At 50.7% G+C, this 11,867-nt stretch overlaps 4 protein-coding genes across 4 annotated transcripts; 3 read left to right on the forward strand and 1 right to left on the reverse strand.

The window, feature by feature from the left end:
* Positions 1-31: 31 nt before the first annotated feature.
* Positions 32-825, forward strand: TGAM01_v210409 (hypothetical protein; the record flags this gene model as incomplete). The annotated part of the gene is made up of 3 exons (XM_024550793.1): positions 32-100; positions 222-632; positions 700-825. The coding sequence occupies 3 exons, from the start codon at positions 32-34 to the stop codon at positions 823-825; spliced, it is 606 nt and encodes a 201-aa protein (XP_024404466.1).
* Positions 826-1,286: 461 nt separating this feature from the next.
* Positions 1,287-3,368, reverse strand: TGAM01_v210410 (hypothetical protein; the record flags this gene model as incomplete). The annotated part of the gene is made up of 3 exons (XM_018810245.1): positions 1,287-2,760; positions 2,813-3,242; positions 3,320-3,368. 3 exons carry the CDS (start codon positions 3,366-3,368, stop codon positions 1,287-1,289), a joined length of 1,953 nt encoding a protein of 650 aa, XP_018656560.1.
* An 899-nt stretch (positions 3,369-4,267) lies between these two features.
* On the forward strand, positions 4,268-4,836 carry TGAM01_v210411 (hypothetical protein; the record flags this gene model as incomplete). The annotated part of the gene is made up of 3 exons (XM_018810244.2): positions 4,268-4,481; positions 4,532-4,591; positions 4,655-4,836. 3 exons carry the CDS (start codon positions 4,268-4,270, stop codon positions 4,834-4,836), a joined length of 456 nt encoding a protein of 151 aa, XP_018656559.1.
* Positions 4,837-9,608: 4,772 nt separating this feature from the next.
* On the forward strand, positions 9,609-11,467 carry TGAM01_v210412 (carboxylesterase; the record flags this gene model as incomplete). The annotated part of the gene is made up of 2 exons (XM_018810242.1): positions 9,609-10,301; positions 10,364-11,467. 2 exons carry the CDS (start codon positions 9,609-9,611, stop codon positions 11,465-11,467), a joined length of 1,797 nt encoding a protein of 598 aa, XP_018656557.1.
* Positions 11,468-11,867: the final 400 nt, after the last annotated feature.

Consider the following 11,867-nt stretch of genomic DNA (forward strand, 5'->3'; position numbering starts at 1 on the left):
CTTTGACCCTTCTTCGCAGCTTCGAGGAACCATGACGTTCCTCATATTGGTGATTGGGGATCTGCACATCCCAGACAGGGCGCTTGATATCCCAGCCAAGGTAAATGCGCAAACAACAGGCCTGCCAGCTTGGGCCTGCCTTATACCCTGGAGAAGAGAGAGTGTTGTCACCGAGCTCGACTACGTTCCTGTTTGCTAACTTACGATTCACCATATTCTAGTTCAAGAAGCTGCTTGCGCCCGGCAAGATTGGTCAGACGCTATGTCTCGGTAACCTCACAGACAAACACACATACGAGTACCTGCGGTCCGTGTCGCCGGATCTCAAGATCGTCAAGGGCCGCACCGATGTCGAGGCCACGTCTCTGCCGCTCACGCAAGTCGTCACCCATGGCGGCATACGAATTGGCTTCCTCGAGGGCTTCACTCTTGTTTCCAGCGAGCCCGACCTGCTGCTGGCCGAAGCCAATCGGCTGGACGTCGACGTCTTGTGCTGGGGCGGCACTCACCGGTTCGACGCCTTTGAGTACATGGACAAGTTCTTTGTGAACCCGGGAAGTGCGACGGGAGCATTTGTGACGGGGGCAAGCTTAGATGCGGAGCCTGCGTCTCCAAGTTTCTGCTTGATGGATGTAAGAGGCACTTATCATGATTTCGCGAGATTCTTTGTTTGTGGTGTGGTGCTTACTATTATAACAGGTTCAGGGCATTTCGCTCACTCTCTATGTATACCAACTGAAGACGGATGAGAAAGGAAACGAGAATGTGGCTGTAGAGAAGGTTACTTATACAAAGCCGGTGGAGCCAACTACCGGTTCATCATGACGCCTAGTTTGAATGGAGCAAGAGAGAAGAGGAGACTCAACTAATAGAGAAACATCTTAATTGACGATGGCAAAGGTAGAAGCAGAGTTAATACCCGGCCTGTTCAGTTATACAAAAAGCTACGTTGCTTGCCGGTGCACAGACATATATCACTTATATCAAAGACATAAAATAACAGAAACAAACTTTGGTTGAGTGTCAAGTGTCATTGAGAATAGTCCACAGACAAAACACAAAACAATTCAAAACAAGGTCATAATGATAAATACAAACAACATCCAATAACTTCCATCGCTTGGTATCTCGAGCATGAAAAAAAAAAGATTCAGCATCACCCTAACAATATATCCCGATCACCAGTCGTGAGAAATCCAGAAACGCCCAGCACATCTTATGCTTAAAGACACCAAATTCCTTTTTTTTCCATTCCCCCTTCTCCTTTCTTGCTTTCAAAGTCGCTATTATATCATCATGCTCCTTCGCCGAGAGCTATTCTTCTCCCCATTTGATATACCTTCTCTTTCACTGTCTGCGTCAATCATCATAGTTGACTGCCTCGATGTTGTGGTCCGTCTTCGACCCCTTTTCTTCGGTACTTTGACCTCTTCTGCCTCATGTGGGGGCGACTCGCTTGTAAATTCGTACACGTCGTTCTCTACCAACCCGCTGCTATCAAGGTTGTTGCTTTCGGTGACTTCCATGTCCATAAACTTATCGCTTGCAGTTTCCGTCGCCTTTGGTGCTATACTGGAGGAACGTTTTCGTCGCTCTGTAACGCCAGAAAGGACATCAGTGGTGAGTTGTTTTGTTGCCAATGGACTTGCTGGAACATTGCCACTTTCTGGAGCAATATCCGTCGCTTCAATCTGCCGCTGGGTTTTTGCTGATTCAGACATGGCAGGATCGTAGTTGCTAATTCGTCGAGCATACTTGCCCTCTCCAGCTACCGCATCAAACAATTCTTTTGTAGGTCGTCGCATCTTCACTCTCAAGTTGGGTTCGGCATAGCTGATAGTCATCCGATTCCGCCTACTAGGCCGTGATGTTTCTCCGCTAGACGAGATATCATTTGGCGGAGGCGTGTCTCCCCGTGATCCATCGAGCAGTGTAGCTATTGCCGGAGAAGAGGGTGAGAATAAAGAAGATTCTCTGATGGGTGCTGCCAAATCATGCATATCGTCTGATAGTTTGTGAGGTTCAACAGTAAGAATAGGCACAGTTTCGGCCTTGACGGACGAAAGCTTTGTCGATTTTGGTGGTCTCCCGGGTGCAGCTTTTGGCTTTGCTGCGTTGATCTTAGCTGCTAGAATATCATCAACTATAGATGATTTCAATTTGGGAATCTTCTTTGGAGAATTGACATCGTCGTTAGTGCTCTTGGCGGATAGCGGTTTTCGGATGTTCTCTGAGAGATCTTGCTGTGAACTCTTTCTCAGCTTGGCCAGATCGTTGACACTTCTTCCATCAGCCTTGCCGCGAAGCAGTGTCTTTTCCCCCAATGTCTTGCTAATACTGTTCTCGTCCGTCACTTTTTGAGGTTGAGTATACTCCTCATCGTCTCGAGCTCCAAATTTTCGTTTTGACCCGGCCTTAAGGGGTTCAATCGGTGTGTTTTTAGGTGGTCGCCCACGTCTTGGCGCTATCACGGGCCGCTCGTTCTGCTCTTTTTTCCTTTCTACTTCTATAGGTGGAGATGATACGCTGCCCTGATTGTTGTTTGATTTTGAGATGGACAGAGAAACTGGCGGTTCAAGTTTTCTCGCTTTCGAACTGTCATTCGAAATTTCATCGTCATCCTTTAGGGGCTTTGATCTAGTCGGTGAGTCGATTTTCACTGGGTCTTCTTCAATATATTTAGAAATTGGTGGAGGGCCCAATTCTGGTGATTCAGCCTCGAAATCAGCTTCTGATCGGAGCGCCATGATTTGTTCAGGACTAAGTATCGGTTAGCACCCTGATTCACGTGCAAGAAATTGAATCCACTCACTTCATAGATCTTCGTGAATAGCTCTTATTTTCCGAAATGTGGCCCAATTCCTCAACATCTCTTGCGATTTCGCGTAGCCTCCTCTGGGACGGACTGGGGCGACTTGCGCTGAAGCCCATAGTCTGCTTCGGCCTTCTCCTAATCATGGGCGAATGTCGCTTTGCGGGAGGCTCAAGGCCTAATTCAGCAATAAGCGAGCCCCATTCCGTGAGCTGCGATTCCAGTTTGGCCTTGATGGCCATTGCGTGATCTGCGATTCTCTGCGATTCATTGTCCCCGACTTGTTTCTCCAGCTCCAGTATGCGACTGCGCAGTTCGAGGTTTTCGGATAGCATACAGGCGCACTCGTTTTCCAGCTCTCGAATTCGTAAGGCCCGAATATTATTTGTCTTTGCGAGTTCCCTATTCTGGCGAAGCATCTTCTTACGAACTGTTTAATAGTTAGCACGCGCGACAGTCCAAACTCTGATGCCCGAGATTCAGAAAAAAAAACAAAGAGACACATACGCGTTTCGATGCTCTCTGCCGGCGCCGGCATTTCATTAAGCCTGGCCATGGCTCCTCACAGAGCGCGCGTATCTGTTGCGCAAAGGACGAAAGAGAAGAGTTTCAATGCAATAGGGCGAGAGACGCTTGCATGAGCGTCAAGAACGTTTAAGAAGTCGGTCTGCAGGTCGTCGATGCTGGCGGGATGAATTTGGGGATCATTGTTTACTCCATGTCTTGTTTAGGCATAGCGCGAGTGGAAATGCGCCAACTGGAGCCTATCGGTACATGCCAATGTACACACAGCAGCTCCCGTTGCTATGCCCAGAACACTAAACGCTACGCCCCAACAACTTCTACCTGAATCCTAAATAACCCGTGAAAACAGCCGAGTATAAACTCTAATCTTTTTACATTTTCACTGAAATCGAAATCGGGGTTCGCCAGCTGATAGCTTAATCACTCTCTATACAAGAAGACAGTTTCTTGCCTTGTGATAGCGAAATAGACAAGCCAGCTGCTGCAGCGACCTAGACCATAGAACTTCTAGCCTCAAGCCGCTAGATATTAATGTAACCTCGAAAACATTTTGAATTTTGTGACTCTGATAGCTGATCCAAGAGATAACGCTTCGCATTTGGCTGCGATTGTTGGTTTATAATTACCTACGCTCCTGTTTAACGCTTATAACGGTACAGTGTCTATGTGCTTTAAATGCAATATTTCGCACGGCATGCCACACCACCATTGTCGCATCCAATCAATGGCATTCCTCCAGGCTAGCTGCATGTAGTTGAAGGTCCAAGGCTCAAAGCTCACCAGCGCGTTTGCCTTCTTTGTTTATCACAATCACAGTCTATCCAGTCGGCCTCTTGAAGACTATTGCCGTACTGCCCTCGGGCAATAGACAATCTTTTGTCGTCTATCCACCGAGCGTATTCCCGCGCACACAACCATTGGTCTCCCAAAATGTCGTATCCCACCAGGTCTTTTTCGTCGCATCTGCGCGCACCAAGCAGTTCAACCGCCTCAGCTCCACAGTCACCAGCACTTCTGGCCCGAATCGAAGAGAAAAAGGCAGAGCTCGAGAATTTGAAAGAGCTCAGAGACTTGAGCGCAGCCGTAGCAACCCAGATGGAGGCTCTGGAAGAGAAACTGTCCACCCTGTCTGATGGAACAGAGGGTAAGACTAGCTGTTATTGTAATTTTGGCTCGATAATAACATACAGATAGCTATTGCTGCCGTGGTTGGCAACTGGCATAATGTGCTTCGTGCCATCAACATGGCTTCAAGTAAGTCCAGCTTCATAGAGGTACTCTATCTATACTATGCACAGCAGCTTAACCGTAATGCAGCAAAGCTAGCAAAGACAGCAACCGATGCTGGCCCAGAAGAAGAAGTGTCCTCATCGACTGGACCACTACCCCAAACTCTAGTACGAATTCCTACGGAGCATGCACCAGCACTGCAGGCGCAAGCAGAAGCGGCAGAAGCGGCAGAAGCGGCAGCCGAAGGGGAATCGACCTCGGATCCTTAGGCTAGAACGAGCAGACGGCAGTAATTAAAAGAGAGAGCCTCGGACTCGACTATTATGAGAATGGTATCCAAGCTCGGTAAAAAGATGTCACGGCGACATGAGAGGCTGGAAATATTCACTCCAAGAACCACAGCACACAGGGTAGCATCATTGGCAGCTCTATTTTTTTTTTTGGGGGGGGGGGGGGTTTGTTTTTTTGGTTCCCCGGCTTGAAATGCTATTGCTCAGAAGATGCTCGTGCCTCTGCTGCAAGAGATGAAATTCGAGCAGATAGAGGCGGCATCGTTCCAAATGTCAAGAATGCCATCGATCCATCGGCAGCTTCGCATGCCGCAGATTGATCACTTATAGCGGGGCGGGCAATGCCATCGCGACGCGTTGCCTCGGTCTCGGCTGCGATACCGCTCGCCACGTTCAGCACTGCGACCGGAACAGCAAGCGATATAAAAAGAAAACGGAAATGACGATGGGTCGACAAGGTCGCAGCAAGAACAGTGGAACACGGGCGGCAATGGTGGAAGGTGGAAGAGGCCGAACTCATTTAATTTCGGCTCCACCAAAGGCCAAGCCATATCGGTTTCATCCGCCATCAACACTCAGTTCATGCAGCCTCTTTACGGCAGACCAGCCCAGCTCATTTACCCCAGAAAATCATCTGCTTATGTTACTATGCCCAAACCAGCATCATCATCGCAATCTTGATTTCAGTTCCTCACCACTAGTTGAAATAGAAGAATTCGCGAACATTCTGAACTTGGCCCCGCTGCGCACTCAACGGACTTCAGGGTTATTTGCGAAATTACATACGCTTTTTGGGTACCGGGCGCGAGTAGTGTGATTGATTTCTGTCGTATCTGATAGAAACCCCCTGCTTGCGAAGTTTCCAGTCCACTTGGCCCTCAACGAATTTTGTGTCTCGAAATCACGTTGGCGAAGTGATGGTCCAGCGCAGGACTGCAGCCTCATCGGCCAGAGAGGCCGGCGACTTTAATAAGACTTGGCGCAATGGAAGCACCTTTGACGTTCGCTCTCGCCCCGACATTTTTGGGCGACCCGCCAGCGCTCGTGACTTTTACGAGTACGAGAAACTACCTCATCTTGCGACAAAGCAAATCACCTCGTCGAAGCGGAATTTAGCGGGGGGTAGTGTCGACCAGGATCCCTGCCCAGGTCAATGTCACGGCCAGGGTCGACAGGCATCGGATGTTGCCTCTGCTCATGGGCCGAAGAAGCATGTCGTGGCAACATCCCCCTCGACTCTCTGTCGAGCAACCAAAGCAGCTTCACAGCCATTTCGACGTCGGCCAGCGGTTGATTCAGAGACATTTCGGCCTCTCGACTCATCGCGAGCAGCATCTGCGCTGAGTGTCAACAAGCACAATTATGAGAACACGGGGCCACAGTCCACTCGTGAATCTCCAGGTGTGTTGGCATACAGTCGCAATTGTTGGGGCTCTTCTTCTCCTTCTTTGTAACCAGTCATTAACATATGTTGCGATTCTGCTAGAGCGCTTCGCTGAAATATACGACCTATTGAAAGACACGGTTACCGAGCGTTCCATCTGGGAGCAGGTTAAGAAGCACTCGGCCGGTCAATTCGAGTGGCTGATGACCCATCTGCCGTCTCCAGACTCGACCATCCACGACAGCTCCTCTGAAGAGTACGTTGACGATACGGTATACGCCTGCAGTCTAGTGTTGCAGAAGAAGCGAGCGCCTCATAGCGACAGCGAGTGCCCGCTCAATTCATATTATCTGTTGGCTACGCCGTTGCAGTACAGCGCCAATTGGACTGTGGAGATGCAGGAGCCTCGGATTATGGGCGAGGACGACGAATCTGTTACCTGGGTAGACGGAAGCCGTCCAGGAACGCCGCCAATGAAGATTCCGGAGATTGTATATGCTGTTGAGAACGCAGTATCGCCGACGTTTACGGCAGTGAGCGACAGAAGCTTTGGCGAGAGCTCATCAAGGACCACATCGTTCTCACTGCCACGAATTGAAGACTCTCTAGAGGAGCTAGACCGGCTGGAGGATGAGATAGAGGCGCTGAATGACTTGACAACCTCTCAACAGCTGCACTCTCAACAACTGGCGCTGCTAGAAAAACGGCAACAGCAGCAGCTAGCAAAAGCCGGCCCGCAACCAGCGGTAGACAAGGCAGCCAATGCCTCGAAAAGATCGGCCGTGGCGGGTACGCCGGCCACAGTTCGCGTCAAGCCTACAGAGAAAGTTAGTGCGCTGCCACGTCGGTCTATGTCGCTTGTGGTGCGGGAGAAGATCCCAGAAGAGCCAACCACCAAAGGATCTCTGAGCCGCCGGTCGGGTCTTGGCGTGTTCATGTCCAAAGCTGGTAGCACCCTAGCGACGGTCGCCAAGTCCACAATTGGATCATCAAAAACGCCTACGATCCCCAAGTTTGAGTTACCAGGTAAGGCTGTAGCTCGACGCTTGAAGGAAGTTCGTGACGCCCGCGAAGCACAGCAAGCCGCGGCTCACAAGGCATTAGAAGCTCCTCCAGCCAGGCCGAGAACTAGCAAGACTCTGCCCAGGCCCACCTTTGAGTTGCCCGGAGATACCATCTCCCGGCGGAAGAAGGAGGAAAGCGAGGCAAAGCTCAAGGTCCAAGAGGAAGAGCAGCGCAAGAAACGGGAATTCAAGGCACGGCCTGCAAAGCCAAGCTCTACGCCCAGCACGCTCCCCCGGGACACGGTGGCAAGTCGGGCTCGCCAAGCCAAAATTCAGGAAGAGACTGCAGAAAGACTGGCTGCCTCGTTGCATAAGGTCAAGCGGCTATCGCTGGGTCTTGTGCGTGACGAGCCGACAACACCCACGCTTATCAAGACGGAGAAGAAGCGCGGCGGGCGCAGCTCCATGATGGCGGCCGCTGAAGAGATCAATAGAACTGTTCTGGCATCGTTGAGCAGTTCATCTAAGAGTAAGAATCTGTTGTCCATAGGAGGCATGATGTCGCGGCTCAAACCCCGAAGCAAAGAGATCCAGGCACATGACACTGCAAGCATCAACGAGAGGAAGAGTTGTGACATGAGCGAAAGGCCAGTGACTGCTAAAGCAGCCCGCGATGAGGCAGCCGAGCGCTCTAGGAAGGCGAGCCGAGAGTGGGCAGAGAGAAAGCACCGTAAGGAGACATCACCTCAAAAGTAGGAATCGGGGCCGTAACTAGGCGAAGAAAGGATGGTATCATCACCAAAGCTTGAGCTTGAGAGGCGATACCCACGGCTTGTTCTGGTCGTTCTCGCCTCCACCATAAGCTGGTGTTTTTTTCTTTGTTTGTTTTTCTTTGTTGTCTTGCCTCAGATGCTCTACATTGTCTGAGCAGCACAAGAACTCAACAATTTTCCAACTAAAGAGAGAGAGGGAGCCTACACAAGGGGGCAGAGTGTATTGAGTATCGGGCACGGATCGGATTGTACAAATAGGGCATATTGGGCAAAGGAAAGAATTGGAGTTTTGGGCATCTGGATTTGACGTTGAGCACCCGCCAACGCTTTGGGATTCAAGGACTTTTACATCTTTTTTTGGGAGCGATCCCATAATTGTCGCCGTCGAGGCGCAATAATACTTACTGACTAGAGTCACAGTAACATACATTAGCTCTTACTACTTACTAACTGATATACTACATAGTGTAGTAGATTGATGGTAAAAAGTAGTAGGATGGAGAGGACGTGGCATTGAGAGATGCAGGGCTGACTATTTGGTGGCCGATCATTGGGCGGACATGTTGGAGCACGGTGGATGAGACTAAAGGGATCTGCTGGCCGGGCTTGAATGCATTGTTGGAACAATAGACTAGAATTAGTGCATACATGGCTATATCACTACGACAGAATTGCATGTATATTGTGTCGTCTGCCATTAAGGATAGATAGTCGTATAGATAGTAGCGCTAATCACATACAATATGACTATTACACAAAAACAAAAAAAATCATGTAACGACAGAGTAATCGACTATCTATCTAGTAAATGGGGAGGCAACTTGAGCAGCAATTCGGTCCGAGAGTGTAGAAAGGATTGATGAAAAAAAAAAGGCCAAGCGCCTGAAGCGGAAAAGGCAAATACAGACGGCGGTTTATTGGCTCGGCCGGTTTCTGGTATTCACTTAATTCACTTGTATTATTAAATTTTGAAGCTAGGGACGCGGGTTATCGTTGCAGTCATTCACTGGCCTCTCCATATTCTTTTTGAGCTAGCCCTGTTTATAATCCTTCCATTTTTTGCCTCTTTGCTCTTTTCAGTTTCCTCTTACAACTATTAAACACATCATCGACATCTTACAGAGCCTGAGCTTTTGTACCACTTCAGTAACTCAGCCGTTGTGTATCCGCCTAAAGACTTCCAACTAGCGCCTTAGGTGCAGTAGCTGGTAGCTGGGGAGCTTAAGACGTGGATCCTGTCAGCTGTCAGAAGCTTGGAGCTGGTCTAGCTTGGGGAAAGACTCATCTCAGTTTACAGCCTGTTTACCACCCATTTTATCTCGTCATCTTTTCATCTTTTTCTCTTTCAGGCAAAGACAATTTCGCCATACTGTTTATTGTTCAGTTGAATTTGATAAGCTCTCTAGGCTTTAATCAATAGGATATACCCCAAACGAAGAATAAAGGAACAGAGAGACGTACGTTAGACTCCAGCCTGACTCGCGTGCAGCTCTCTTGAAGGCATCGCCAACCTCCACTATCAACTTGCAGCCTCATACCCAGTCTCAGTCAACTGTTGAACGCTTATCCAGACCAAAACAGGCTCCCGCCATGTCCTCCTCGCCGACCGTCACGGTCAACGGCTGCACCGTCGTGGGCGCCTTCCAGCCCGCCTCGGCCAAGTACCCCCAGGCGCTGGACATCTTCCATGGCATCCCCTTTGCGAGCGCCCAGCGCTTCAGCCCCGCCGTCGCAATGCCGCTGGACGGTCAGGCTCCGGGTCTCGTCATTGACGCCTCGCGCCCTGCGCCCTCGCAGCCCTTCCCGATGGCGCCGCACGCAACGGCCGAGGACCCGCTGAGCCTCAACATTGTCCGGCCGTCCTTTTCGGCGTCGGCGTCGGCGTTTGTGGCGGCCGGTGATGGTGACGATGGCATTGGCGGCGATGATGGGGACGTTCTCACTGCTGCGATTGCGGCTGCTGGTGGTGCTGCGAGGCGAGACTTGCCGGTGGTGATTTACGTGCACGGCGGGGCCTTTAACTTTGGCTTCCCGGCGGAGAGGGATCTGGCGTCGTTTGTGGCCTGGGGCAGGAACCAGGTGCTGGTTGTGAGCATTTCGTATCGTCTGGGCGCGCTGGGCTTCTTGGCTGGGTCGACGGAGGCGACGCCAAAGGGCGTGAATCTGAATCTGGGGTTGAGGGATCAGCGGGTGGCGGTTGAGTGGGTGAGGCAGTGGATTGGCGAGTTTGGGGGGGATGTGGACGATATCACGCTCTGGGGATCGAGTGCCGGGGCGCATTCTGTGAGTTCTGATGCTGATGGTGATATCTGATGGTTGAATATCAATATTGACTGCTTCTTTAGGTCGGCCATCACATGCTCAATCCTTCTCCCCTTCCCTTCCGCAAAGCCATTCTCGAGTCTGGTTCTCCTACCGCGCGCTCTATCCTCTCACCTTCACATCCTCGCAGCGTTGCACAGCTGAATGAGCTCGGCATGTACGCCAACAACCAGCCGCTCGCTTCTCTCCCCATCGACGATCTCATCCAGTCTTCTTTTACCGTGTACGCCATGCACCACACAGCCGTGACCTGGCCCTTCCAGCCCGTCATTGATGGCCCTGGAGGCGCCGTCCCCGATCTGCCCCTGAATCTGTGGCGCGATCTTATCAGTTCGGGCCGCGCAAAGGAGTTATCCATCATCACAGGCTTTTGCTCTCACGAGGGCACTAGTTTTGCGCCCCAGCATGCTTCTACCAGCGCCGAGTTCCGCTCCTTCTTCCAGAAACTCATTCCTTCCTTTTCGGCGGACGATCTTGATGCGCTCGAGCTGCTCTACCCAGATCCCCTCATCGACCCAGATTCCCCGTATCGCCAACCTCCCGGTATAGGCGGTCCTCAGAAACGCCCCTATGGGGCTCAGTTCCGCCGCATTCATGAGGCATACGGCCACTATGCATACATCTGCCCCATACTACACACCGCACACACTCTATCCAGGGCCGGAGCCCGCGTCTACGTCTACGAATACGCCGCTCTGTCTTCCCCCTTCAAGGCAGCCTCTCACAGCGACCAGCCTCCCGCCGTGACGCACGATCTTAACGTTCTCGAGTTCACGCCAGGCCTCGTAGCCGTTGCCAAAGAAATGAACCATCGCTGGGTCTCCTTTTGCTCATCTCCGTCTGGTAAGTTGGACCCGAGGGATGAAGATGAACGGTGGCCCGAGTTTCAATCGCCCCTGGGGGATGACAGCGGCTCTTCTGCTGTCCCAGGAGCTGGAGCGGGCAAGCTTCTGGTTTTTGGAGAGGGCAATGACGAGGCTGCGGGAGGACGGAATCAAGGTACTCCTGTAAAGGCGAGGACGTTGACGGAGAGGGAGCTGGAGCAATGTCGCTTCTGGTGGGACCGCATGGAGTTGAGTCAGGGGATGGGAGAGCGAGGCGCAGCGACGGCTTGGCTGAGAGCGTGACATGATAGCGGGGAAATGATGAGGCACGAATGGGACATGGGTGATTTTTGGAGTTGAAAGGGGAAAATGTGAAAATAAAAGCATGTACGATAATTGTCTTTTTTTGCCGACGAGCTGGGAGTTTTATTTGGTAGTTTGTAAATTGCCTGGTGTTTTGTCGTAGATGATATAAACTATCTTCCGACATATAACGGAAGATACTTGTAGAGAAGCCAGTACCTATTAAGTAGAAATATAATGACTTGATGTAAAATTATGTTTTTGAAAAACATGAACGGGACGAAATATGCGTAGTTTCTAGCTGATATAATTGAGTAGTCAAATCTCGCTCTGGCAAAATAGAGCAAGCCAGGAAGAGGGACGGAGGCGTCCTATCATGTTACTCCTGAATACTTCTTTT

This window comes from Trichoderma gamsii (genome assembly GCF_001481775.2).
Source record: "Trichoderma gamsii strain T6085 chromosome Unknown Scaffold_62.2, whole genome shotgun sequence".
NCBI lineage: Eukaryota > Fungi > Ascomycota > Sordariomycetes > Hypocreales > Hypocreaceae > Trichoderma > Trichoderma gamsii.